The following is a 27386-nucleotide window of genomic DNA, read 5'->3' on the forward strand; positions in this document are numbered from 1 at the left end:
GATGGAGGGGGACCCCAAGGCTATTCGATGCCAGTTATAGCATTGAAATGTGCCAGAACTGGTGAGCAGGTGAGGCACACCTTCAGTCTGTAAGGACTGGCACAGATAACAACCACCTTTATTTCTTTTTATTTGTTTTATATTTTTCTACTTTCTTTACTTTTAATTGTGCAGTTTCCATAGGGCAGTTTTCATGGATGTATATAAAGTACTTTGAGCATATCGTCTATACCCGCCAGCTTTCCCTTTCATTTTCTATTTTTATTTTTTACAATTTATTCATTTTATATTTTGATTGCAGTTCCCTCCCTCGACTCCTCCCAGTTCCACCCTCCCTCCTCTTCCTTCCTATTCCCTTCCCTAGTCTACTCCCTAGTACTCTTCCCTCCTCCCATGCCATTGGTGACCCTAGCCTATCAGGTCTCATCAGGTCTGCGTGGATCCTTTTCCCTTGTGGCGTGGCAAGGCCGAATCTGTCAAGGCGGCATAGGTATGGAGAAATGATCAGAGCAGGCAATCAAGTTCTTGACAGAGGCAGCCCCTCCTCTCCTTAACTCAGGAATCCACATTGAGTTTGAGCTGCCTTGGGCTACATCTGAGCAGAGGGTCTAGGTCCTCTCCACGCATGGTCCTTGGTTGGTACATCAGTCTCTGCAGGGCCCTCTGGGCCCAGATATTTTGGCTTTGTTGGTCTTTTTGTGGGGCTCATGTCCCCTCAAGGCCCTTCTATCCCCTCCTCACTCCTTCCACAAGACTCCCTGTGCTCTGCCCAAAGTTTGGCTGTGAGACTCAGCATATGCTTTGATTCCCTGTTGGGTGGAGCCTTTTAGAGAACCCTCTAGAGTAGACTCCCATCCTGTTCCCTCTCTTCCACTGCTTCTGGTGTCTATCCTGTTTGTCATTCTGAACAACCACCTTAAAAAAAAAAAAAAAAAGGATTTCTTTGGGAGTCTTTATAGCCTGATGAAAAATTTCTAGGAAAGTATCCAGCTGTAACTTAGAAAACTCATGTCCCCTAGTGTTCTGTACTGTGCCTGCCTGAGGAGTCTGTGGTCAGTGGGGATTGCTTAGTTATTAGAATAACCTTACTCAGCATGTGAGACAAGGAGGAGGACCCACTGAGTCCCCCACGCTCCTCTAAATTATTATTATTATGTACATGAGTGTATGGAAGCCAGGAGCCAGATGGGGTCACTGAGTTCCTTGGAGCTGGAGTTCAAGGCAATTGTGACCTTCCCAGGTTTTGGGTTCTGGTATTTGAACTCAGTTCTTCTGATAGAGCAGTAAGTCCTGTTAGAGGCTGAGCCATCACTCCAGCCCCGTTGTACACTATTTTTGTGTGTTTGTTTGTTTTTTAATTAAAAAAGAAGGCTAGGGATATAGCTCAGTGTTGTAGAGCTTGCCTTATAACTCGCTAAACCTCAAAAGTTGACATTCCATTTTTCCTTGTTCGTGTTGATATCCCCAGGTATAGCCTACTGCCTGATACATATTACTATTTACTAAACATTCGATGAATGAATGGCTCTAGCCTGTGGGGGTTGTGTAGGCTTCTCGATGATGTTACGAAGAAGTTAGGAGTTTAATCTGGTCTCTCTTGTGAGGGGTAGACCCCTTTAAGAAAGCTTTTGAAGTTTAGACAACCAGAGCACACATTTAAAATATACGAAAATGGGGACCAGCTGGTATACTCCTGTCCCTGGACACATGTCCCTGGCTCGACACTGTCACCATGACCGACCTGTGTTTCCTGCTCTGTGATGTTTTCTTGTTAATAACATTTCACCGATCTTGGGTTCTTCTGCTGCTGTTGTCTGCCCCCGTAAGAGCCTATGTTTTGAGCTCAGTTTCTCTGGTTTTCGAAAAGTTTACTTTTGTTAGCTATTTATGTTAATCATTTTACTGAGCGCTCAAAAGGTCATAGGTGAGGTGTCATTGGCCCCAACAGCATTTTGCCATCCTAACAGCTAATTTCCCCCCGCCCCCTTATTTCTATTCCTTCCTTATTTCAAAAATAACTTGGATTTTTCATCCAATTCTGCCCGGACCTAGGCTTCTTGAAGTCTTGCTTTTTCTTTCCTCTAGCACTTATGAAGCTATCTTTTATAACAATGCAGTTCCCATCCTTAGATCTTTAATTTAACTATTACAGTATCCTTTAGATATAGTGTAATAGTTAAATTAATGTAATATTTATTTCTAGGTACATCAACACAATTTTATTCTATGATGCCAGGCATAAATATTTAAATTTTTCCTTTGAAAACCTGCACTTCATGGTACTGCTAGAATCATTTCCATCTTTGATGCACAGGGATGGAATATGCTGATTGACATGATATGTCATTTTTAGATTTTAGGCAGTTAATGAAAAAATACAAAGATATAATGGCTCCCCCCCCCCGCCCCGCCGTGTGCCTTCACATAGTAAAGGTTTGGGAGCGGGTGGTCCTGGATGTGAAAGCCAATGAGCCCATTTACAGGTCACATGACTTGGGCACAGTGATTTATTTTGATGAGAGTCTAAAGACAAGCTGCTATAACTAAATATAAGTAAAATTGAATTATTGATGTCATACATTGCCCTGAGTATTTTACCTAGGTCACAAAGGTTGATGACCCTTGAAATAGCTCAACATCAAGAGAAATCGATGCCTTTATACAATCAATCGCCTTCTACCTGCCAGCTGCTCAAAGTACAGAGCTATTTAGCAACAAAGCTCCTCATTAACTGTGAGTAGAATTCTGCCCCAGAATTTGTAGTGTTTATGGTTAAGTGTCTAAGTATGGTCGTATGTGTAAGCGTCAGTACTCTTGTCACCCGCATGGGAATGCGATCTGTCTTTATGGTTTGTTTGGATTCGAAGGGCAGAAATACGGTTTCCTCTGCCTCTCTCTGACATCCCAACAGCACCTCGAGGACTTTTCCTTCCATTGCATAGCAGTCTCTGCTGTTTACACCAGGTCTTTCTTCCTTCTCTCCTTCACAGAGGCCCCGTCCGGGCTTGCACTGTGGGCTGATTAACTCTCCCAGCGTTCCCAGGCTCTCCTCTTACTCACCGACACAGATATCTTCCTTAATAAAACCTCGCACGTTTCATCTCACATCGGCATCTGACCTGGATGGAGTAGAATCTAATCCTTAGAGGCCTTGCCTTAGCTGCTTTGATCTGATCCTAGGTTATAGGGCAGGATGGACAAGGGAGTTTTACTTTGTGTCAGCACATTGCACCTTCTGGGAAGCAGGCCAAAGCTGTTCCAGGTCAGGGGTGGCTTCCAGGGTAGAAGACAGGCTTCAAAGAAGACTCTTCCTCTGGGTTAAGCTTTCAAAGCCTTCATGCTTTGGAATGGTTGTTTGGAATTCTTTTATATGTCATGGCCTGGGCAGTTCACTGTAACGATTATCTTTGCTTTTCTGTACAGAACAAATGGGACACATCTGGTTTTTATAGAGGAAACCAAGGAACTCTCATGAAGGAAAGATTAGGAAGGAATTCTCATGGGGAGATTTGAAGGAGAGTGGAACCAGCTCACATTTTGTTCAGAAGAGTGAACAATGCAGATTGCAGCAGGAAGCACCAAAGTGGAGGAGGAATTTGGCTCAGGGGAGAAGCCAGGGACTAATCCTTTTCTTCCCCTCCCCTCCCCTCCCCTCCCCTCCCCTCCCCTCCCCTCCCCTCCCCTCCCCTCCCCTCCCCTCCCCTCCCCTCCCCTCCCCTCCCCTCCCCTCCCCTCCCCTCCCCTCCCCTCCCCTCCCCTCCCCTCCCCTCCCCTCCCCTCCCCTTCCTTTCCCTCTTTTCCCCTTCCTTTTAGTCTCTCTGTCTCTTGTCTCTCTGTGTGTGTCTCTCTCTCTCTTTCTGTTTTGGATCGGGTTCATGCTATGTAGCCCAGGATGGCCTCCAACATTCTCTTTCCCTCTCCCAGCTTTTTGAGTCCCAGGATTACAAATGTGTGTTAGCACACCTGGTTGAAAGCAGCTAGCCTCTCTTTTCCTCTCTTTCTCTTCCTCCTCTTCCTTCTATCTCTCTCTTTCCCCCACACAATGCTTGTGCTCTTTTTCAAACTCACGGCTCCCAAGTTTGATGAAACAACAAAGATCCCAACTGAGCAGGCTATTATTTATTTATTTATTTTTTATGTTTGAAAAGTTATGAGAACTGTGAGGTTCTTTGAAGCAGGCAGTCTGCGAACTGTGGTTTGGAGTGAACAACCCTGGAAAGTTGCTCTGTGCTAGCTTCATGTTGAAGACACACAGAGGCAAAGGAAGACTGAGTGACCTCTGAGAGGCATTTTGATTAAGAACTGATTATCGGAAGATTTGGAAAAGAAGTTAAGACTTGTACAATTTTCAATGCCGTTAATTTAATAATAGTTTTGGGTTAGTAGAAGCAATCCTCCCCCACTGACTTATGATCAGCCTAACAGGCATTCTTCATCTCTTCCTCCATAGATGCAGGGTGATAGGCAAAGCTGATTCAGTGGGCAGTGGTGATGATGAAATGAGTGGAGAGATGTGAAACCACTAGAGCGTTGCCTTGCACATGTAAAGCAGTGTCCTGCATGCTTCCTGCAAAGGGTCAGACCCTAAAGAGCTCAGTTTGCGGCCCACACACCCGCTCACTCTGCCGCTGAAGCACAAAAGTAAGGGTGATAAATGAGTGGCTGTGTCTACGTCCTCATGAAACCAGCCTAAAAACTGAGGTTTTGGTGCCCATTGGCTGATTTTTGTTATTCAGGCTTGCTAATTTAATATGGTGATTTGAAAAGTTTTTTGTTTTTGTTTGTTTGGTTTCTCTGTGTAGCCAGGCTGTCATGGAACTCACTTTCCATGACAGTGAGTAGACCAAGCTGACCTTTAATTCAGAGATCCACCTCCCTCCGCCCTTCCAAGTGCCGAGATCAAAGGCATGAGCCACCAATGCCAGGCTGATTGAAAAGGATTTTTAATAATTGACAAAGAAAGTAATCCGCTTTTATTTATTTTACTGCAGTCTATTTATTTATCGTGTTTGGGTATAGGTATGAGTGCCCGGGCAGAGGTCAGAGATAACCTGCAAGAACTGATTCTCTCTTCCTGTGGATGAGACTCAGGACATCAGGCTTGGTGGCAAGTTCCTGTACTTGCTGAGTCATCTTGTCTGGCACAAGTAATCTGCTTTTCATCAATAACTAAGAATATATATTTCTTCTGTAATTTTTGTTTGAGAACTTTGAGAATTTCATAGATGTATATAGTGTATTTTTATTTGTGAAATTTGAAAGGAATTTGTTTATAAGTAGAGTTAAAAAAAAAAAGTCTTAACCGCAATGTAATGAAATGGCAAACTTTCAGTGAACTTGTGTATACGTGTGTTTGTATATATGTGTTTGTGTGTGTGTTCAAGTGTGTGCAGTTACATGTGCGTGTGCAGGGTGCCTGCCTGTGTATGCGAGCAGGAGTACCTAGGCCAGAGGTGAGGCTCTGGTATTGTTCCCCAGGCGCTGTCTGCTTTTGTTGATGAGACAGGGCCTCTCACTGATCCGGAACTCACTAAAACATAGTAGACTAGCTGGCCAGGATCTCCAGGAAACTGGCTCCGTCTCTGTCTCCCTCCCCAGTGGGGGGATTAGACCACACCTGGCTTGTAAAATGTGGGTTCTGAGGCTCAAATTCAGATGCTTATGCTTACAAGGCAAGCGCTTTGCCAACAGGCCTGAGTCAGCAATGGTATTCAGAGGACTTTAAAGAAACAAGTGTCTACTGGAAGAGATTGCTGTCAGACTGGAGAGAGGGGAGGAAAGAGAGGGAGAGAGGGAGGGGAGATAGATAGATAGATAGTTAGATAGATAGATAGATAGATAGATAGATAGATAGATAGATAGCTGGATAGAGGGGGGTTAGATTTTAGAATAGGGTCAACAAAAGCTTTGGAGCTTGGAGCAGTGATTCTCAACCTGTGGGTCATGACCCCTTGGGGTGGGTAGCATATCAGATATTTACATTATGATTCATAACAGTAGCAAAGCTATAGTTATGAGGTAGCAATGAAGTAATTTTGTGGTTTGGGGTCACCACAGCTTGAGGAACTGTGTTTAAGGGTCGCGGGATTAGGAAGGTTGAGACGCACTGCATGCAGGGATAAAGAAGAACTATCTAGCTAAACCTTCAACCTTTGTCCCCTCTGCGGAGTCACTGGCCTGTCTCGGGGCACAGCTTATCTTCCACAGTACGGATCCTGGAAAGGCTTGCTTTCAGGAATGCTCATTGTCCAGAGTTTGTTATGCTGCGCAGGGTTTGTTGGCGCTGAATTGCTTGTATCTCCTTTGGTCTTCAGTTCCAAAAAAAGGCTCTTATAAATGACCCAGCCCCTTTGATCAGACGACAAAGATAATACTTTGTTGTCATTTGCCTTGCTTACATATAATGCTACTTCTAGGCACTGTCTTAATCATTGTAACATTTTTCATCTGCCTGGGAGGTATACTTTAATTCTTACGTTTTTTCAAATGTTGGTGATTACTTTTTTTTTTTTTTTCCAGAGCTGAGGACTGAACCCACGGCCTTGCACTAGCTGGGCAAGCACTCTACCACTGAGCTGAATCCCCAGGCTCCCCTCCCCCCCCCCCCCCCCCCCCGCTTCTGCTTCTTTCTTCTTGTTATTTCGTCTTTTTTTTTTTTTTCCAAAGCTGAGGACTGAATACTTTAAGTATTATCACAAAGGTATTTTTCATTCTAAATTTCTTTGAATTTATTTATTTGTTTGTTTGAGATAAGGTGTCACTAGGTGGCCCTGGATGGTCCAGAATTTGCTATGTAGAACAGGCCAGCTTCAAGCTCACAGAGATCCACTCTGTGTCCTGAGTGCTGGCTGAAAGGTTTACACCACTGTGCCTAGCCCAAGTGCTTTTAATTATCCAGCTGGCATATAGACTTAATGCTGTAAATGACACTAGCCAGGTTGTATTGGCAAGCAAAGTGCATTTTCTACAATAGTTTTAGCAAGCTTTATGCTAATGAGTAGAACTATAGTTTAATCTTATACTGAACAAAATAAATGATTAGGAAGTTTTTATCAAGAGTGGGGGTCTTCATAAATAAGCATCTTACATGGGGGAGGTTATAACTTTTAGTCCCAGAGCTCAACAAACCGGGCTTCCCTTGGAGCTTCATCTCAAGGCCAGCTGTTTAGGGCATGCTCCAGAACATGTGGCCCTCGGTGTCATCTCTGGGATGGCATCATAGTGACACCCATCTAGCAGTCACTGTGAGAACCAAATAAAGTAAAATACATGGCGTGAACATAGCACAACGTCTAGTCTGTGAGAAACAGCATCTATCTAGATGTTGTAGCTGGGGCGCATTGTTTTCATTTTTGCATCAGCGTCTCTATCAACGCACAGGAGCTGTGTCTATTTGCTCAGCTCGAAATAGGAGGCACTTAAAGTATGTCTGAGCACTGGCGCTGCTTTTGGTCTGTCCTCTCATTTTTGCCCGCTGGTATTTCTGAGGGATTCCTCATCACGCCAACAGGGCCGACCCTGGTACTTGGGACCTGTGGCCAGAGTATGCATAGGAACAGCAATGAGAATACTGTACCGTATTTGAAATATCTTCCACAATTTAAATTGTCCAGTAATCCAACCTATCTGCCTCCCAAGTGCTAGGATTAAAGGCATGTGTCAACACACTCAGCTATGACTTGTTTTTTTTTTTTTTATTATGCGTAGTTTTATTGTTTTTTTTAAAAGATTTATTTATTTATTTATTTCTTATTTATACGTATTCTGCCTGCATCAGATCTCATTACAGATGGTTGTGAGCCGCCATGTGGTTGCTGGGTATTGAACTCAGAACCTTTGGAAGAACAGCCAGGGCTCTTAACCTCTGAGCCATCTCTCCAGCCCTTTATTGTTTTCTTTTAAAGGTATAACTCACACTTGCCATGTCTGGAAGCACTATCTATCTGAGCTGGTGTTATTGTCTAATACTGTTTGGAGACTGGTGAATTCAAGGCAAAAGTAGAATGGCAAAGATATTCCATGGCCTCAAATTTAGCTTTTCATCTAGCCCCAATTCTTCTAATCTCTCTATAATTTGTTCCCCTGAACTGTAAAAATTATAATGAAGTGGTAATTTCTTTAGCCTTTTTTTTTTTTTTTCAAAGAGACACAGGTAAACAAAAGTGTCATGCTGACAGATTAGAAGCCCTGAAGTTGGAAAAAGAAGGCCAGAACAACAGCAAAAAGCCCTAAGATTTTGAGCAGGAAAGACGCTGGGATGTTAGATGAAGGCTCCAGAGTACGGGTCTTCAAGGGCTTTAGGATCCTCTGCTTCTGGGTAAGGATGGCATTCCTGGCTCCTTCCCACTGCCCGGGTCCAACTAGGCGGTACTGGTAGGAATTGCAGGGCCCAAAGTAGAGTTTCACAGCCAGTTTAGGGTCTTTGAAAAACAGAGAGACGAAGTCTGGCTTCGCACCTATCTCCAGGGCCAGTTCATCCAGGTAGTCAATGTAATTGGTCTGCAGAATTTGGCTCTGGCTTTTTCCAAACCTTAATGAAGTAAACAAAAAGTGCTGATTCATAAAATGTTCTAAGTTGTATCTTATTATGAGGTACTCAAAAGCTGTTTAAAGAATAAAGAAATGAGTGTATGAAGATATGGGTTTTGAATGAATCTCTGGGAGGCTCCATCAGGAGGCTCAGCTTGATGAGTAGGTCACAAAATAGACAAATTCATGGAGACTCTAGAAATGTAATGATATTGAAGTGGTGACTCTTATTTATTACTTATTAAGCTGCGGCAAGTCTCCAAGAGAGAATGTATGACTCAGGATTTGATGCAAACACCCGAGATGGCAAGAGATAGTGTCTTCCAGAGAAGGCATGCAAGGTATTCTTCTGTTACGTCGTTAAAGTACCCTGTAATCTGGCTGATGTCTACTAGATGCCCTGCGTATGTTAGATGAGTTCGAATTTGAACATGAGATAACTCCTCATGTCTGTAAAGCCTCAAGTCAGCTTCCCAAGAGTACTTGGTTACTGTCAAACGCCATCCCACCTCAACCAAACTGACAAACTCAGGTAAGTTCTGAGAGTGCCTCAGGCTAATGCCCCATCCCATTCCCTGACTGTGGGTGACCTGAGAGGATACAGAATCTCACAGGAGCATCATACATAGAAAACGGAAAATGAGATTAACCCAAGGGAAGATGTTCCGACTTGGCACTATTTTGGTTTTTTTTTTTTTTTTGAGTAATAAGTTCTTAAAGTAGGATGTCTAAGAACCGAATGAAAAAATCATCAGATTACAAATTTTCAGTCTCATCTCTATAATCTTTGATCCCTTTGGACTGGTCTGTGACCCAGGACTGCGTCTTTATCAGCTATCTCTAACAGTCAGTCAGATCATGATGCTACCATGGCGTTATCATTGTGATACCCTACTCCGTGTAGACCATTTGTTATAAGGAAAGTGCTTACAGGTCAATTCTTCTTTCGTTCCTCCCAACAATGTCCGCCATCATAGTTGTCTCCGAAGGCAAGCTACACAAGCCTAGGAAACAGAAACGATGTGCTTTGAATAGTGAGTGTGATTCGATGGCATTGATTTGTGTAGCAGTGGTTTTCTAAAGTTTTGGCCATTCAGTCATGTCACACCAGGCAGGACCTCTATGCTTCTGAACTCTGGGGGCGAGACCTCCATAGCAGAGCAGAGCAATGGCGTTAACTATGAGCTTGGAAAGCCAGAGAAGGGGCTGGAGAAGGGAAGCATGCCTGAGAAACTATGCCAGGTGCGGTAGGCTCTGTTCTGGCAGGGGCAGGAGCCTGCAGTAGAGTTTCCTATATGAGGTAGCAAGACTAGATTCGCCCTTTGGGAGGATCCATCTAGCTCCTTGATTAAGGAAAGAGGGCACACAGGAGGTGAACTCACAATCGGGGAGAAAAAGCTGAGAGCTGAGAATGGCCCCAGTTTGGCTACCTAAAATAGTGCAATGATCCTGTGTTCCTGTGTGTGTGAGCCTGTCTCCTGGGGTTAAGCGTCCTTCGGGCTTCGGAGGGGGAAAATGGCCGTATTCTTGCACATGGCCAGCCATCTAGCACCTCAGACTTTAGTAGTCCAAAGCTCAGTTTGCCATGGAGGCCCTCCTGTCTGCAGTCTCAGCCACAGTCTCCAGTGCTGGGTCCTGCAAGCTGTCCTTGAGTCTCCTTTCCTACACTGACCCATACAGCGTGCCCTGCTGGCTTTCTCCTTGACAACTTCTAACATATATGCTCTCATTTCCATTTTGGATCTCAGCTCTGGCCCAGGCTGCATCATACTTTAGCACAGAGGAACGCTGGAGCTTTCTTTCTCAGTGGTCTTCCAGTCTCTGTTCCCAATTATTAAATCTGTGTTCCGAACTCCTGATGGAATTTCCTTACATGTGAAGCACACAATTCTTTTTCTTCCAGAATACCTCCTCCCCAGTGCCTCTGATGTAAGAACTTTCTAAAATGCAGATTCCAGGTTTTCAGGCCAGACTTAATCAGTATGGCTCCCGAAGGGTCAGGTAGACAGTTCTTGGATACGCTAGGTTTGGGAAGATCTGATTTCTATTTTTCTTCTCTTTCTCCTCCCTCTGTCCCTCTTTCCCTCTATTCCTTCTTTCCTTCTAAGAAAGTCTTTCTGGAATCCCTAGCTGGATTGAACTTGCTCTGTAGGCACCCTGCCTCTGTGTCTTTTGCTCAGACAGTCCCCCTTTCTGTTCCTGACAAACCCAGAAATCGGGAAGCTTCCCTGGACCCCATGCCCTTCTGTCACCATGCCGGGTTCCTTTCCTTCCCAAATCATGCTTTCTGACATCAGAGCAACTGTCATATTATTAAAAACGACTTGTTTAAATTTCTTTCTGACGGAGCAGATCTCAGCATGAGGCTGTGGTGGTAAATGAGATTTTTGTTGAACAGAACTGAAGCCCTAAAACAGGAAAACAATAGCCTTCCAAGGAAGGTAAAGTGCTGCATGGATGAGAAGAGACAAACCTTGAAAACATTTTAAAACTTTGTCCCGGAGAGCTGGCTCAGCGTGGGTAGCCATGCCCGTGTGCAGCCAACCTGGCATCTACCTCCATGTCCCACAAGGTGGCAGCAGAGAAACAACGCCCCATTGAGTTGCTGTCCTTTGCTCTCTCTCTCTCTCTTCCTCCCTCTCTCTCTCTCTTAAGTAAAGTTTTATAAGATAAGAAAAAAAAAAGTAAAAATTCCACTTTGATTAACTCGTACGTTCCACTCACCTTTGAAAACTCTCGTCGCCCAACGCGCCTGAAGCTCTACAGTTGGGAAGATGGAGCCCAGAGGCTGGATGAGACCCATGCACGCAAGGGTGGGCTTTTCCAGTTGAGGCGGGAACATGGATTTGTACAGCGAGACCCTATTATCCGCCACTTTGACGAGCGAGTCTTCAAGGAAAGGGAAGGAGAACGTATACCCGGTGGCAAAGACAATGACATCAATGTCTTCCTCCACCGTGCCATCCTCAAAAACCACAGCCGTCTCCGTGAGCTCCTTCACTCTTGTTTTCACTTTGATGGCTCCGTACAGCACGCGACTGGGGAGATCGTCGTTCAATACAGGTTCCTTCAGAAGGTATCTGAGGTGCACAGGAAAGAGCACATTCGGAGGGGCCTTTGACAGAGGAATCCTCAACGCCACCCCCCTCCCCCCATAGTTTTTTTTTCTTTTTAGGGGTGGCTCTGAAAATAAGGGACTTTGTTATTAGACTCATTCAAATATTGACAGTCTCTTCCCTTGATAAACAAAGGAAAGCAAGTCGACGATAAAAGTAAAAACAACCCCAAGGCAGAAGCATCTTCAGCGGCTTGGGCCTGATGTCAGGACCTACAGTTAATCTCTGAATTTGCTGCTACCTCTCTCAATTTTTATGCTACCTGGTCTTCCTTATTTGGTAGTTTCCTTTAATCTCTACCTGATAATAAATAGGGGAAAATGCACCACGCTAGCAATGGGACCTACTGTGGGAATCAGTGTGAGAATCAATCCATAAAATGAAATTTGCCAATGTTTACTGATCCCAATATTCACAGAAACTCTGTTTGTGGCGGCATCTATTACAAGATGCTGACTGTCTTCCCCCTCCTCAGGGGAGGGGACAGTTACCAGCTGAAGAAAGGCAAACACCCACAATGTTTATTTTAATATCAGCAAATATTTATCTTTTGGCCACGAGGAAGGGATGTGTTCTCATGGGAATAGCCTTCAGGGCATACTGGTGGCAAAGGCTGACCTAGATGGAGAGCCATCTTTTCCATCATGGAGATTTAAGAGGATCACAGCTTCTTGAGGACCCTTCTCCAGTGCTGGACTGTCTTGAGTGTTAGAAAGCTCTTCCAGTCTATCCCAACCCTGATTTCTGGAGCAGCTTCTGAGTTTATTCCAACCTCTTAAGCATTTTGTTGTTGTTGTTGTTGTTGTTGTTGTTGTTAAAGATACACAGTACAAATTTGGAGTTAAAACTCCAGGGCCAACATGATTACACATCTGCCTTACAGCTTGAACTACCGTGCTAGCAAAGTGGGCCTTTGCAAAGAAGGGAAACATCGGGCAACCTTGCCTGTAATGAGCATACCACAAAGAGAAAAAAAATAACAGTACTTGTTGTGAGGCACCAGACCGTAATTTTCATGGTTGAACCATCGATTCATCCTTTGTTCCATCATCCACTTGACGATGGTGCGTGGCAGGACGTTTCGGAGCATGGAGTTAAATCTAGTGTGGAACACCATGTCCCAAGGGTAGCCATCTTCAGAGATTCGGCTCAGAACCCAGGAACCGTGTCTGGTGCTGACAAACACCTGGTGAACAGAGATTTCAGCAGCAGTTGACCCTTGGGAGGCATCTCTTCTACAGGTGAAATGAAGGGTGTTTGGTGGCACAGGTGGCTCAGTTTTATTTATTGTATTGATTTGTGTTCAGTGTATGTGTGTTCGTGTGTGAAGGTGTGTGAGTATGTGTATCTGTGTGTGTGTGTGTGTGTGTGTGTGAGGAGGTCAGAGGTCAACCTTGAGTGTCATCCCTGTTATTATCCTTCTTGGTTTTGTTCTTTTGTTTGTTTGGTTTTTGAGATAGGATTTTCATTGGCCTGGAGCTCACCAGTTAGGCTAGGTTGGTTGTCCAGTGCCAAGGAATCTGCCTCTATTTGCCTTCCCTGCATGGGAAGCATTCGTCACCAAGTACCTTTTTTGCTTCCTTCCTTCTTTTCTTTCTTTCCTTCCTTCCTTTCTTCCCTCCCTACCCTCCCCCTCTTCCTTCCTTCCTTCCTTCCTTCCTTCCTTCCTTCCTTCCTTCCTTCCTTCCTTCCTTCCTTCCTTCTCTTTTTTATTGTTTAATGGTCTCATACATTTATATAATAATGACTTTTAGTCATGTTCTTTCCCCTACTTCCCTCTCTGGTTCTGGGGGTCAAAGCCCAGGTCCTCTGCTAGTGAAAGAATCACTTTATCTGCTAAGCTATCTCTCCAGGCCCCAGGTTCCATTTTAAAAGTATTTGACCTCAAGGTGTGGTCCTCCTTTTCTACTTCTCTTTGGCAACTCTGTCCTGACAGGGTTATCCAGTAACTTGCACCTACTGAGGAGTGCCCCAGAGCCCAGACAGTGTCCTGGAGGAATGAGAAAACCTTCGGACTAATTATCCTGGCCAGTCCACCAGTGCCTCTCCTCTCCTCCCTTCCCCTCCCCTTCCTCTCCTTTAACTATCCATCTGTCTGTCTGTCTGTCTCTCTATCTCTATCATCTATTTTGTGTTTGTGACCTGCTTTGTCACCAGGCTGGCACTAACAAAATCTTGAATTGCGTTTGTGAAAGGTCACAATGTAACTCCTTTATTAATCTACTGAGGAGACATGTTTGTTTTAGGCATCTCACACCCTTGGACTATGGGATTCAGAACTGGAAAGTTTGGTTTTGGTGTATTCACTATTGATAACAGAGGCTCAGTATGTAGCTTAGGCTGGCCTCAAAATTGTGATTTTCTTGCTTCAGCTTCCCAGGGCCTGAGATTACAGGGATTTTTTTTTTTTCTGGCATAACCAGAGAGGTTTTCTACCTGTGGACATGATTATAGTTTCTCATGGCTGCTGAAGCTGGGTGGTGTTGACAGGCTTTTGGCTCATGCCCTGTTGAGAGTGAATGTAATGGGAAAGAACCTCTAGTGTCCTCTGCTAGGCCTGCCTGTTTAGAAGGGGTTTGTTTTCTGAAATTCCTGGTCATTTCTCATCTTGCCCCATGTGACTCTTTGTTCCTTCAGTGGGGACCAAGCCTGGGCAGGCGCAAAGACGGAAATGTTGGGAAGGCCACAAAGGGATCTAAATATTATGGTCATAGTTGTTAGTCATACTATTTAATTTTTCTTCCCATGGTGCTAGGATAATTGAATATTATATTTCAAATATAGCTCATGTGTACACTAGATATCTTTTAGTGTGCATATGTATATTCATGTTTGTGTGTTTGTAGATGCTCATGCATAGATGTGCATGTGGAGGTTAGTGGTCAACCTTGTTGTCCTTAGACATTACCTATCTCCTCCCTTATCTATCTATCTATCTATCTATCTATCTATCTATCTATCTATCTATCTATCCCTCTCTCTAACCATCTCTCTCTCTATCATCTACCTTTCTATCCATCCCTCTCTCTAACCATCTCTCTCTCTATCATTCTGTCTATCCATCTATCTGAGACAAGGTATCTCATTGAACTAGAGCTTTCCAAGTAGATAGGTTCTTGGCTATCTCCCTGTGTCCATCTCCCTAACACTGGGATTACAACTGTGTACTACCATGCATTTTTTTTTTTTTAAATACAGGTTCTCGGTATCAAACTCAGGTCCTCATGCTTCTGCAGCAAGCACTTTTGTAACTGAGCTATCTCCTGGCCCTTGCACTAAATTTCTAAGAAGTCAGTTCTTAAAATATTAACAGGTGAGGTCATACTTGTTGATGCACGCCTTTAATCCCAGCACTCGGGAGGCAGAGACAGGCAGATCTCTGAGTTCCAGGCCAGCCTAGTCTTTAGAGTGAGTTTTAGGATAAACAGGGTGACACAGAGAAATCATGTATCAATCAAACAAAAACTAACAGGACACTTTCTCACTAGGTCCCTCGAGTCAAAATTCAGCCTTCTGGACCAGGAATATCTAGTTGAAACTTTTCATTAAAAAAAAAAAAAAAAAAATGGAGGCACCACAGCTCAGAGAAACAGAACAGCTGGTTCTAGGATCCATGGCTAGTTAGTGGCAGAGGTGGGATTCAGGATTTGGTTTCTTGGCTCCTAGATTTCCTGTGCTATTATGACAGGCAGCCACCTACCCAGTAATGGACCTTTGGTGTACAACTGTGTGTTCCAGTCATCTCTCCCCACCCCTTCCCCGAAGTACAAGATAAGCCAAAGCTTCGCACCTGTGCGGCATTCTTACTCAGCTCAGAGGCAATGTCCGCGGCTGAGTTTCCTATTCCAATCACCAGGATGCGTTTCCCCTCAAAGCCAGCTGGGTGCTTGTACTGGCGGCTGTGGAAATACTGGCCTTTGAACCTCTCGATACCTTCAGGAGGAAGAAGAGGGCAACGGTGAGCTTTTAAGTAAGTAAGCAATTATGAGAAGGAAATTTCAGTAAAACTGCCTGGGTAGCTTTCCCCTTTTGAATTCTCACTTCCTCTCTTACAGAAGTTACAATAGTGAGTTATCCAATCCGGAATAAAAGTTCCATAAGAAATATAAGGGCCATGTGGGAGGGCTAAGTGTGTGTATTCACCAGCGGCAAACAAATGGTTTTGCTGTACAGCCTGGTGCTGCCTTCTCCCTAGTTATTCTATTTTGGACAGTCTAATGACACTCAACTTTCACATAGTAGGTACATTCAAAAACTATTTTGAAATAGTGTTATTGTAATCATGCAACAGTTAGAACAGTATTTATCATTTTGCAAAAGCCAGTAAAAGTGAGAAGGCCTAAAGCCAGGCCTGCAGAAGTTCCTCATTGAGTGCCTCGGTAGCCATTTGATGGCTACCCATGTGTGTATCTCTTTGTGCCCTTCCAGTTAGCCACTTTTGTACTTCCCAGGAATGTACGGCTTCATGAAAATGTTCTTTGCTTTCAGTGTGGGCACTTTTCATACAAAGCCTGGTTCTGACCCACTGTGGTGGATGATTCCCCTGAAGACTCCGGGAAGAGAGTGCTCTCTGAGGAAAGTCTAGGGCATCGGAGAGCTGGCTCCAGGGATCTACTCCAGCTGTCGTCCCCTTCATCTCTTCCCTATCTCAGTGTGCATTTCCAGGAATTCTTTCTAGTAACCCTTGACAGGTAGGAAAGGCCCCAAGGATGTGGCAAATTTACGTGGGGTTGACAGGACAGAGCAAGCAGGATGGGAATATGGCTAAAAGGACCTCTCATGGAGGATGGATTTCTTGTGAGAATTCTTTGAATTTCTAGGAAGAACGTAATGGTGCTGGAGAAAGTCAGCTGAGCTATGCATGAAGACTCAGAGAAACCAACAGAAACAAAGATGGTGTTTGGCGGGTTTCTGTCCTCCACCCGTACCCCAATCTTACTATCATTCCCTTTTCATACCAGCAAACCCTGCCTCTGTCCAAACCTCTTGTAAGATTCCTGGAAGCCTACTGCTCCAGGCAGCAAAGCCCCCAGCCTCACCTGGAAAGGACTTCAGAGGCAGGTGAGGTTGAATGTGATGGCCGCTGCAAACCATAACTGCGTCAAAGACGGCTCGTTGCTCCTTGCCATCGCTCTGAACATAAACTTCCCATTGCCCAGAAGATGTGAAATCTGGGCATTTTTTCACGCTAATGACGGTTGTCTTAAACAAACACAGAGAAGGCCTCATTAACTACTCTGGCAGGGCCCTGGAATAGGGATGCAGTGAATGTAATGTGTAACCCATTTTTTTTTTTTGAGTTCACTGCTAGCCTCTGAAGGCAAATTTTGGGTCCTTCTTATCCCTTGGCAGGCAAACAAAGCATATCCTTAGAAGATGGTGATTCACAGGATGGATCTACCAGGAACTGGAGGGGAACCATCAGAGGTAAAACCGGACATTTTAACAGTATTTACAAATATAGATTCCATAAAAAGCAGCTGTTATAAATCAATATATCACAAGCCAGGTACTTATAAAGCTAAAATTGCTAAGAAAGTACAATGTGTTGAGAATAGGCCCCATTAATTTATTTATTCAGAAATGCGATTTCAGATTTAACAATGAACCGTGCTTAATGATAACATGTGTTTCTTTGTTGTTGTTCCTGTTTGTAGAAAGTACAGGAAATAGTAGTTTCAACTATAATTCGAAATGATCTGATCACCCTTCTGTTGCTGTTGAGTACATGCAGAGAAGAAATTAGGAGATAAATGAAAAGTAAGACAGGGTCCTTAACCCATTTCTATGAAGAACTAAAAAAAAAGAAAAAAGAAAAAGAAAACAGTTTGATATGGTTTCAAATATCCTCTCAAGATGATGCAAGGCTTGGAGCAGTCAATGGGAGAATGGTTTAAAGGTAGTTTTAACATTATTTTTGTTTTTAAATCTTCAATTTTAATGGATGGTTTCCTTTCCTGTTTATATGTACCATCAAAAATATCAGGAGTAATGAGACTCCTTTTGGAGTATGACACGATGCTTAGAATGTTCAACAAACCCACCAAAGTGGGATAGTTTAATTTCTTTCATTTACAGTCACTTTTCTATTTGAGTGTGAATTGAACCAAAGCAGGGAAATCCATTTCCCACTACATACAATACCTTGAACTGGATATATTTTAGGAGATCAAACTTCTTGGCAAAGATTCTGAAATATTCCAGGAGTTTAGAATTGTGCAGGAAGTTGGGAAAATCCTCCGGCATTGGGAAGTCGCTGAAGCAGGACATTTCTTTGCTGGTGTTGGTGATGACAGAGTGATAGATGCTAGCTCGGCCATCTTCCACGTTTTCCTAAAAGAACAGGTGAAATAACCAGTGGTAACGATTTTTAACACAAGTTTTACTTATATTAAAAGTCTTCTTCCGGAATCCAACCCCCTTAGCAATGTGAATCTCTTTCTCTGATGTATCCTGATTAAAGTCTGGGTGCTGAGAGGCAGCATGTGTTGGTTCCATCATTCTGTGTGATGAACCTGTTTATTGACAAACAATGCTGCTCAGTGAGTGTGTTTTCAGCACTGCTGGGTTTGGGGTAAAGACAAGTTTTTTTTTGTTTTGTTTCATTTTGTTTTGTTTTGTTTTTCATCCACCTATTCAACACCAGTTTCTGTGAAAGCTGCCTTCCTTCCTAAATTTCCCTAGGGAGGCTTTATTGACCCTCTACCTATTAGGGATTAATAAATCCTGGAAGGTTAGACACAGAATTTAAAATTAAAGGAGTGTTTTAGGAGCAGGGAGTCTTTGCCTCTTGATTTGACCCCATGGGTCTTTATTTTGTGCTCTATTCAAATCAATTCTTCCTCAAGTAATACAGGTGATCAGTACTGACACCAAATGTCATAGTTTCTGTCAACCTGATATACACTCAGACACCTGGAAAGAAAGAATTTTCCACAGAGGCACTGGCCTGTGGACATAGCTGCAGGACCTTCTCCTGATGCTCAGCCCACGGTGTACTATGCCATATCTGGGCAGATGGGCCTGAGCTGTCTAAGGGAGCAAGCTAAGTGAGCTAGCGTACAACATTCCTCTATGGTTTCTGCTTCAGTTGCCGGCGCCAGCCAGCATCCTGCCTTGAACTCCTGCCTGGCTTCCCTTGACGATGGATTGCAATCTACAGGCAGAAACAGATCCTTTTTCTCCAAAGAGCAAATTCTGGACTAGTGTGTGCTTCTCTGGGAGGCAGGGAGGTGAGAGGTGCTCCATAGCAGGGTGCATTGTTTTGAAGGATGCCATTAAGCCACAGCATTGATACTATCACAGTTCACTGTGGCAGTGAAGGTTAATTAGGGAATCAGTTACTCTGCTGATAAAAAAAGAAGTGGCACAGTGACTCGCTGTTACACATGGATGTCCTGCAAGATGGTGTACTTGATCTAGGTGAGTTAAAAAGAGCAAGCTTATGTGACTTACTCTTCATTGTCTGATTAGAAAGTATCGTATGTATGAGGCCTCACTGGGTCTTAATATCAGGGTCACCTACAACGTATCGGTCACCCTCAGCACAGGCTCTATAAGAGAAATAATCAGAACTCTTGTGAAGTGTAGATATATTTATAAACATCCTTCTCCCTTACCCCCTCATCTTTTCTCATTTGTTCATTGTTCATTTTTCTATTCTCTTGTGCCTATGATAGGACTTTCCCTATGAGTAGTGTGCTTATTTTTTTTCTGGACTAGAATCTAAACTCAGATAATAACTTTGTTCCAGTTGCAGAAGGCTCAGAGAAGAGTATGCAGTTTTTAGGGTCTCTGGATAGAGAGAGTTTGTGGTGCTGTTATTGGAAACTATGTATATGTATAGAATCCAAAACCACGCTACAGTAGAATGAACTATTTTCCAACCTACACACAGGGATATGATGATTTGAACTTTAAATAGATGAGTAATGGTGCCTTTGTTTTCAAATGATAGCTTCAAAATTACATAACACTACAATCATATTGTATAAACATTTTTTTTCCTGGCTGTTTGGGCATAATTGAACACAATGTCCTTGGCAAGACTGAATACTTGGGTTTCTTAGGCACCACAGTCTTAAAATAGGAAATATTTCATTAAGCAAAGAAATGCTGTGTGTGTGTGTGTGTTTTTTTTCTCCCTCTCAAGGCTACATAATTTTGAGTAGTGCTGAGCACACAATGAGGATCCTATGACCCTGCCAACGGGGCTGATCCCCACTGCTTCTCTTAATGCTTCTGCAAACACGGACAAGTTACACAATCCAGTTCCTTCATGTTCCCACGTGAAGTGGGATTGGTTAATGACACAGACATTAAACAGTTCTTATGAGGTTTACAGAGGTTAGATAATGTGCTTAGCACAATGCCTGCCTCCAAATATGTGGTTAGTCAATCTTTGCCTCTCTCATTGTTGCTAATAGACCACGAGAAGGATCCTTACCAAGGCAGAAATATATTACACTCATCTGAACGGAGACTATTGCATGGGAGCCAAAGCATTAGGACTTTCCCAAGAATCAATACATTGCCTGGTGGTGCAATTGGGCTCTCTGTTGGGCACAGTTTTAAAGGAGGATTCGAAGATGAGAAGAGCTCCTTCCAATTTCTGGATCCTAACACAGATTTTAGGGGCATGCTGAAAAATTCTTTTGAAGTTTCACTTTTACAGATTATCACCAAAACAGTGACAGTATCATAGTCTTTTTCTGAAGAGGAAGAGATCATCTTTTTTGTAGAGTTGATTGGCAAAAGCAGTGTTTTGACAAAAGCGATGCCTGGTTGGGAGTAGTGGAATGCTTATCTAGCATGTCTAAAGCCCCATGATGCCCCTGCACCGCCCCCCCCGCCCCATGCCAAATTCTTTGTAAGAGCTTCTTCATGCCTTTAGTTGGCTGAAGTAGAAGTCTATGTGTGGACAAATGTATGTAAATTTAGCAGAAATTTCACAGTTGTAAAGGGATGATGATTAATACTGACTTAAGAAACAGGTACTTATCAAACACTTATCTTAGCCAAGCCTGAGCTGGGAGCTGGGGACAGGAAGTAAACAATACAAGAACAGTTTCTGCCTTTGTGGAGCTTATTATTCTATTGAATTAAAATACATCTGGATCTTGGAGCTGTAATAGTGAAGATGGAGGGAGGAGAGAGACTAGGCCTCTCTGCTAGATAAAGACACACACCCAGAGAGCCTTCCAAGGGTCTTCCCACCCCCATGTTTCCTGAGATGAGAGTGGTTTACAGTGATATTCATGCAAAAATAAAAACAGCCTGATTTCCTGACTAGTCGAATTTGCTATAGTTTACTTGTTTAAGATACACATATTTTTGTGGTTGTTGTTGTTAAAGGATTTTGCTAATTTGTAATGTTCAGAATTTCCTAAAACCGTATTAGTGGAACTGAGTGAATTCAGCAAGAACCGGCTTTGACTCTGGGAAAATGAAAAGGCATTAACATCTGAAGTTTGGAAGGATGACTATCAAGGTGAAAAGTAACCACTTAGGACCTGTAAAATGAAAGTGGACATCTCAGAAGTGAATGATAAATACCTGAAGCTAGCCCTTTCCTTGATGAAACGCCATATTGGCCTCACCAATCTCACTCAGAGAAAGAGGAGTAGGAGAAAGACAGAGAGAGAGAGAGAGAGAGAGAGAGAGAGAGAGAGAGAGAGAGAGAAGATGGCAGTGGAAAGGGGAAGGGGGAGAAAGGAAAGGCCAAGGGCAAAAGGGCAAGAGGAACCAAAATGTCCGGATTATATAGTGAAGGGCTTATGGGAGAGGGGAAGCTCCAGTCCACCGCAGGTAGGGCAGGATACACCAGCCACGTCCTGAAGCAGGCAGAGATCTAACAATTGTGACTCTGTTCTCACAGAAGCAGATTTAAGCTCCCATACCCTTTCACGTGCTAGTTGTTTTGCATGTAACTGTGTTTCTCCATATTCACATGATCCCTCCTAATGGTCAGGACAAGGAAAGCCATCACAGTCATAGAAGCCACCTCTACTCTCTAGAGATCCTGTGCTTCTGAAACAGCCTCAGCAAAACTGTGCCCCAGTAGGGGCATCTTTAGTGATTCTTTGTGAAGTGCACACATGTGTCGGCAAAGACTGTGCATTGCTGTTTCCAGCACTTAGTATAGCATCAAGTGCTCAGTTAGTACCTTTGTTGAAAGAATGAAAAGTACGACTGATGTCAGTCATTAGCATTTTCTGTCTTTGCAGAAGAAACTTGATGGTATTGAATGGACATCAAATAGCATTAAGGGGAAAAAAACGGATTTTCTGATAGCATACTATAAATGTCATTCTATTTTATGCATAAAAAAATTTTTTTACCCTTTTCTTTGAGGAACTGGGATTAAGCTCAGAGCCTTATGCATCTAAGTACATACATGTGTTCACACACTGATATATTCCTAGTATTTTATGAAAAAAATTGCTTCAAGCCAGGGTCTCACTAAGTTGCCCAGGTAGATGTTGGATTTATGATCTTAGCTCAGCCAGGGTCTGGAGTAGCTCAGATTATAGGCTTATGCTACCAGGCCTGGGCTTAAAAACATATTATTTCTTTGGTTGTTGTATTTTGTTTTTGTTTCATTTTTTTCCTGAAAGTATACGTTCTTCTAGTCTATGCATGCAAACATCACCTCTTCAAAACTGTTATCAAGAATCAAAGTATATTTCACACAATTAATAACTATGCCTATATGACCATAGTACTACATATTTGACTGCCTGGAGAGGTACACCTAGGTTATGTTAAACATGATGCCATAAATAGCCACTAGGATGTAAATGCCTGTTATATTGAATTATGCTGAGATAAGTTTATTTAAGAAAGCATTTCAAGTTCTGCAAGGGTAAGGCTGACTGTCATCTCTTCTGGAAAGGACACGAAGGAGCCTAATTAATGTTATGTCCTAAGTGAACAGAATGGGCTGCTAAACAGGCAGATGCCAACTAAAACTGTGATGGACACAAACAATAAATGGAGCAAGGACATGTTAGGGTCAGTATAGAGGTGACACCAAATGAAAACCTCATTTGGCAGCTACTCCCTGTACCAACTTTATCTTTTTATGATCAACATTTTGTTTGTTTTTTTTTTTTTTGAGACAGGGAATCACTGTGTAGCCAAGGATGGCCTCAAACTTGTTATGTAACCCACGGTGGTCTTGAACTGGATATCCTTGTGCCTGAGCCTCCCAAGTGTAGGAATTACAGATCTGGATTATCATGCCTGAGCTTGGGATCAATATTTTGGTCAATAACCTTGACAGAGATAAATTTAGTTGACAATATTTTTGTATACCCCAAAGAGGTTGGTTTAGCAAAGATGACAGAAAATTGAAATTTCAAATAAAATTTTCTTGTCCAAGATCAAACAAACTAAAGAATGTTTACTATTTATAGATATGAACTTTTTTTTCATCAGAGTTAGAAACCCATTCCACAAGCACAGGAAAATAAGGGGTTGGGCTAACAGTTGCTCAGATGGAAAAGACCCCATGGTTTTATTTGAGGGTTCCAAACTCAATATGACTCAGCAACATATAGAACACTCCCAGGAATGTGAGGGGAAGAGTGAGGTGATGGGGAGCCTGCTCATGTTTGCTCTCAGAGGTGTTGCCACTGATTGGGAGAAAGATTTATATTTCTTACCAGCCAGTCACAAAGGGTAAGATGTTTATCTTTGGCTTTATAGATAAATCGGGTTTATTAATAAATAATGTGGAAGGTTTTTATGAGTATAAAATGGCTGATCTACATGAAAATGCCAACGTTAGTCTTGTTTTGTAAATACAGAAGATGTAGCATTAAATTGTTCTAGTGGGGGGGTGTGGGTATCCAGGTGAAGTACAAAGTGAATCAGAGTGGCAAGACTTAGACCATCGATTACAGATTTGTTGAGGGAAGTGACCATGTGTGATTCATTGGTTGATGCCTATTGCGGTGTCCAGCAGCTCTCTTATCTTGAAATAGATAAGTCCAAAAGAATTTGTCAAGTTGGAGATCAAAGCCATTCTATTTATCCAACCTAAATTTTCGTAATACTAGCTTCCATTCAAAATTTTATCAACAGGTTCATAGACAACTATAAAGACTCATGGCTTGTGAGTGTAAATATTTGAGTTCCCTTCTGATAGTCGGAGCACATGTCTTGGGAGTAGATCTTAGAAGAGTCACGTGTCATATGTTAAGGTAATATTTCAGGGCGATTATAGATAAAAGAAATGGAGATGGAAAGAAATCTATAGACCATAATGTGACGGTTGAGTAAAATAACTTGATATGTTTTGCTGGGAGATAGAAGATCCATGTATAAAAATTCCCAATAGGAAACAATATATATTAGCAATTTCCCTTTGACAATAGGGTACCAGTAGCAGAATAAGTTAATGACTGTAGAAAAATCATGTTTTGTTTTCATTTTCTCTCCCAATTCTTCAGTAAGTGAGAGCCGAAGACTCACACAGACCTTTATTTTTATTCTTTTCTTTCAGCTGTGTTCCTTCTGGTCAAACTGTTTATCACAAAACTTAGCTTCCTATTCAGCCACCAGTGAGGAGAATTTTAAGACCTGCCCCCTAAAGTATGAAGAAAAAGAATGCATGTGAAGTGCTTCTTACCTGGAAGAAGCGTAAAGCTATGTAATTACCCACCCTGCCTGTATCCCAAAGGTGACACCAGGGGGTGCTGGAGAACCTTCCAGAAAAATTCGGCACCATGTAAGCCAGGCAAGGGGCAGAGATTCAATTTTAATTTTTCTGTTTTGTTTTTAAGTTGTTTGCATTAGATGTGATCACAAAGGATTCTGTGTCAATGTGGGAATCAGTTAATAATCTATTTTAGAGCAAGTTTTGGACAGTGTAGCTGAGAGGAGGATGAACATGGAGGCCCATCGCATCCTTTCCAGAGTTTTCTCCTCTTGGAAGTCCTGCTTGCTGGTGTCCAAGATGCTAATGTGGCCCAAGAGGCAGCCTTTCAATTTTCTTAGTGTATCTCTCTGCAAAAAGGACGCCTTTGAGAGGTGAAAATTCTTTATCTTTGTCCATCGTATTGTAGTCTTAAGAGAGAATTTGGCATGTGACATTATAGGTGCTAAGAAATGATATATTTAACTTTATACAATAAGAATTAACTAATTTGTGTTTTACTCTATTTCCCCCCAAATACATAAGAAACTATCTCTGGTTCTGAAATGTGATACACTGTCATGGGGTCATGGACGCGCTATGGGGTAGGAACCACCTTCCCGAAATGTATTAGATCATATTATTCAAAGTTAACGTTCACCTCTCTGGCTAACAGATTAGTGACAAATAAGAAGCACTTTGTGCTTAGATATTAAGGCTTATACATTAAATCTGTCTCAGGCCATTGAAATGGCTCATGGGCAAAACTTTTTGTTTGTTTGTTTGTTTGTTTTGAGACAGGATTCCTCTGTGTAAGAGCTCTGGCTGTCCTGGAACTTGCTCTGTAGACCAGGCTGCCTTAGAGCTCAGAAAGATCCATCTCAGAAAGATGTGCTGGGATTAAAGGTATGTGCCGATCAGCTGGTAAAACTCCTAAAGGACAAACCCGATGATGTGAATTCAATCCCTGTAACCCGTGTCAGGGTGGAAGGAGAGAACCAGTTCTAGAAAGTTGTCCTCTGATCTTTTCATGCATGTTTTGGCATACACACAACACACACACACACACACACACACACACACACACACTCATGTACATGCATGCACACGCACATACACACATGCATATGCAATAACAATTAATAAACAAAAGTTAAATTTGTTATAATTTAAAATATATGGAGATACAAAAGAAAATCCTGTGTATGAGCCTACAGCAGAGAAGATAACAAGCTATCAAACTGAGGAATGACCACACATTACTTTCTTGGGAAAAGTTGTAATTCTAGCAACCAGTGGTTATCAAGATATTGATATGATTTCTCTCTATAAAGCTGCTCATCTAAAAAAGGTCAATTTCTGCGTCATTAACTCTGTGTTTCCATTGTTGGGTGAATACACTTTTACTTGGCATCTGTGTACTCTGCCACTTGTTTCATTATTAAAGGCTTCATCACTTCAGGAGAGTTTGACTCTGTATATCTGGTAACAAGTATATTTTCTTTTTGAGACAGGTCATGGAGCCCAGGCTGACCTCAAATTTCCAGTTCCCCTGCTTCACCCTCTCTAGGCATAAGACGCTAGACATGTGCTCCGACTATCAGAAGGGAACGCAAATATTTACACTCACAAGCCGTAAGTCTTTATAGTTGTCTATGAACCTGTTGATAAAATTTTGAACGGAAGCTAGTATTGTGAAAATTTAGGTTGGATAACTAGAATGGCTTTGATTAATAGAGAATACCTAATAAGGAGGTTCATGTCAGTTATGCTAGGATATAGCCAGAAAGCCCAGTACATAAACATGATTTGTTTTCCAAAGAAAAACAAAGTCAGGAGTGATAGGTGCCCATTCTCTGAAGAAACGTTCGGCGCAACAAATAGAAATGGTGTCATAAATACAATTCTAATTACTTCTAGTTCATAAAATGCTCTCTAATATTAGGATATTATTTAATCAGCATATCGGAAAATGGCAAAAACATAGGCTGTTCTGTAATAACTAGGCTTTAAAGAGAAGGTTCCTTACATCCCTGAGTTGATCACACAGGTTGGCACAGTATTGACCTGGGAGAGATTCCAGGCTGAGTTCACATCCTGGTTAGCTGCATCAATAAATAAAAATAAAACTGGATCAAAGTTGCTTAAGAAGTCTTTCAGTAAGGCCCATAAACCGCCTTGCAACTTCAGGGAGGCCTATTCTAAGATAAGAAAAGTCTCACTTACCTTGAATCTCCACAGTCCTCCTATGTCTTCAGTCCTCTCAAAGCAGGTGGGTTCCAGACCCTCATCTACACAGCACTTGAGAGAGATCAGGCCACTGACCCCTGCTCCGATGACTGCAACCTTCTTTGCCATTGTCTCCTGTCAATGAGTTGATCAGTCATTACTGCTTAGCTAGAACAAAGGTAAGACAATCCTACAGTGTGGTCAGGTAACTGCCTTTCCATACTATTGGTGGTAATTTAATAAGCAGTACTAATTGAATAAAATGCTTCACTGATCAAATCTTCATCTTTTCCTCTCCTCAAGGGAAACTTGTTTGCTCATATGACCCGTCATTGTAAACTTGTTTACAATGTCTTGGCTTACTATTAAGAAGAAATCCTTTTAAGCACGCCAAGCTATTCAACCAAGCAGTCCCTGGGGTTGTGAGCCAAAGCTGCTTGTATTCCCTAGAGTTCTGAGTGCTTCCTTCTCAGCATTTTCCCCCAGCCACCATCCCTACCTTTATTTGTGCTTTTCAGCACTGTCCCTTTGGCAGAAGAGTGTCCTCTGTGGGTTGTGTCCTGAGAGATGGGAGTTTTTAAGAGGTGGAAGAGGCTGTGAGACATGGGAGGAGCTTTCCTCATGCTTGAGCACTTTGCCAGCTGAACCTCCCAGGACTTTATTAGCACCGAAGTTAAGCAAGAGTTCCACTTCCTAAGGTCAAGAGCACTGAACACAAAGCATACAGATGGTCTAATGATTATTTTTATAATCAGTGTAGGAAATGTGCATTAACAAATTGAGAGAGCAGATAAATAAAAAGAAGTTTAAAACCATCCCTACTATAAAACTCCAGAGATACCTACAAAAACCACCATAACATTTTGGCAAGT

At 42.5% G+C, this 27386-nt stretch overlaps 1 protein-coding gene across 1 annotated transcript; it reads right to left on the minus strand.

The window, feature by feature from the left end:
* Positions 1–4927: 4927 nt before the first annotated feature.
* LOC110562604 (flavin containing dimethylaniline monoxygenase 2) lies at positions 4928–27149 on the minus strand. The gene is made up of 9 exons (XM_021659417.2): positions 27014–27149; positions 26512–26649; positions 17790–17978; positions 16685–16847; positions 15436–15578; positions 12632–12831; positions 11254–11609; positions 9461–9533; positions 4928–8530 (listed from the first exon to the last, which is right to left on the minus strand). The coding sequence occupies exons 2-9, from the start codon at positions 26641–26643 to the stop codon at positions 8179–8181; spliced, it is 1608 nt and encodes a 535-aa protein (XP_021515092.1). The 5' UTR covers positions 26644–26649; positions 27014–27149; the 3' UTR covers positions 4928–8178.
* Between the last annotated feature and the right edge of the window lie 237 nt (positions 27150–27386).

Source organism: Meriones unguiculatus, chromosome 11, assembly GCF_030254825.1.
Source record: "Meriones unguiculatus strain TT.TT164.6M chromosome 11, Bangor_MerUng_6.1, whole genome shotgun sequence".
In the NCBI taxonomy this organism is placed as follows: domain Eukaryota; kingdom Metazoa; phylum Chordata; class Mammalia; order Rodentia; family Muridae; genus Meriones; species Meriones unguiculatus.

Excerpts from the sequence above, each read along its gene's own strand:
- LOC110562604 (XM_021659417.2), bottom strand. The coding sequence starts at position 26,643 with ATGGCAAAGAAGGTTGCAGTCATCGGAGCAGGGGTCAGTGGCCTGATC. Across the intron at positions 15,579-16,684 it reads GCCTCTGAAGTCCTTTCCAG|GTATCGAGAGGTTCAAAGGC; the intron begins GTGAGGCTGGGG and ends TTCCTCCTGAAG. Across the intron at positions 8,531-9,460 it reads AACGAAAGAAGAATTGACCT|GTTTGGAAAAAGCCAGAGCC; the intron begins GTAAGCACTTTC and ends TACTTCATTAAG.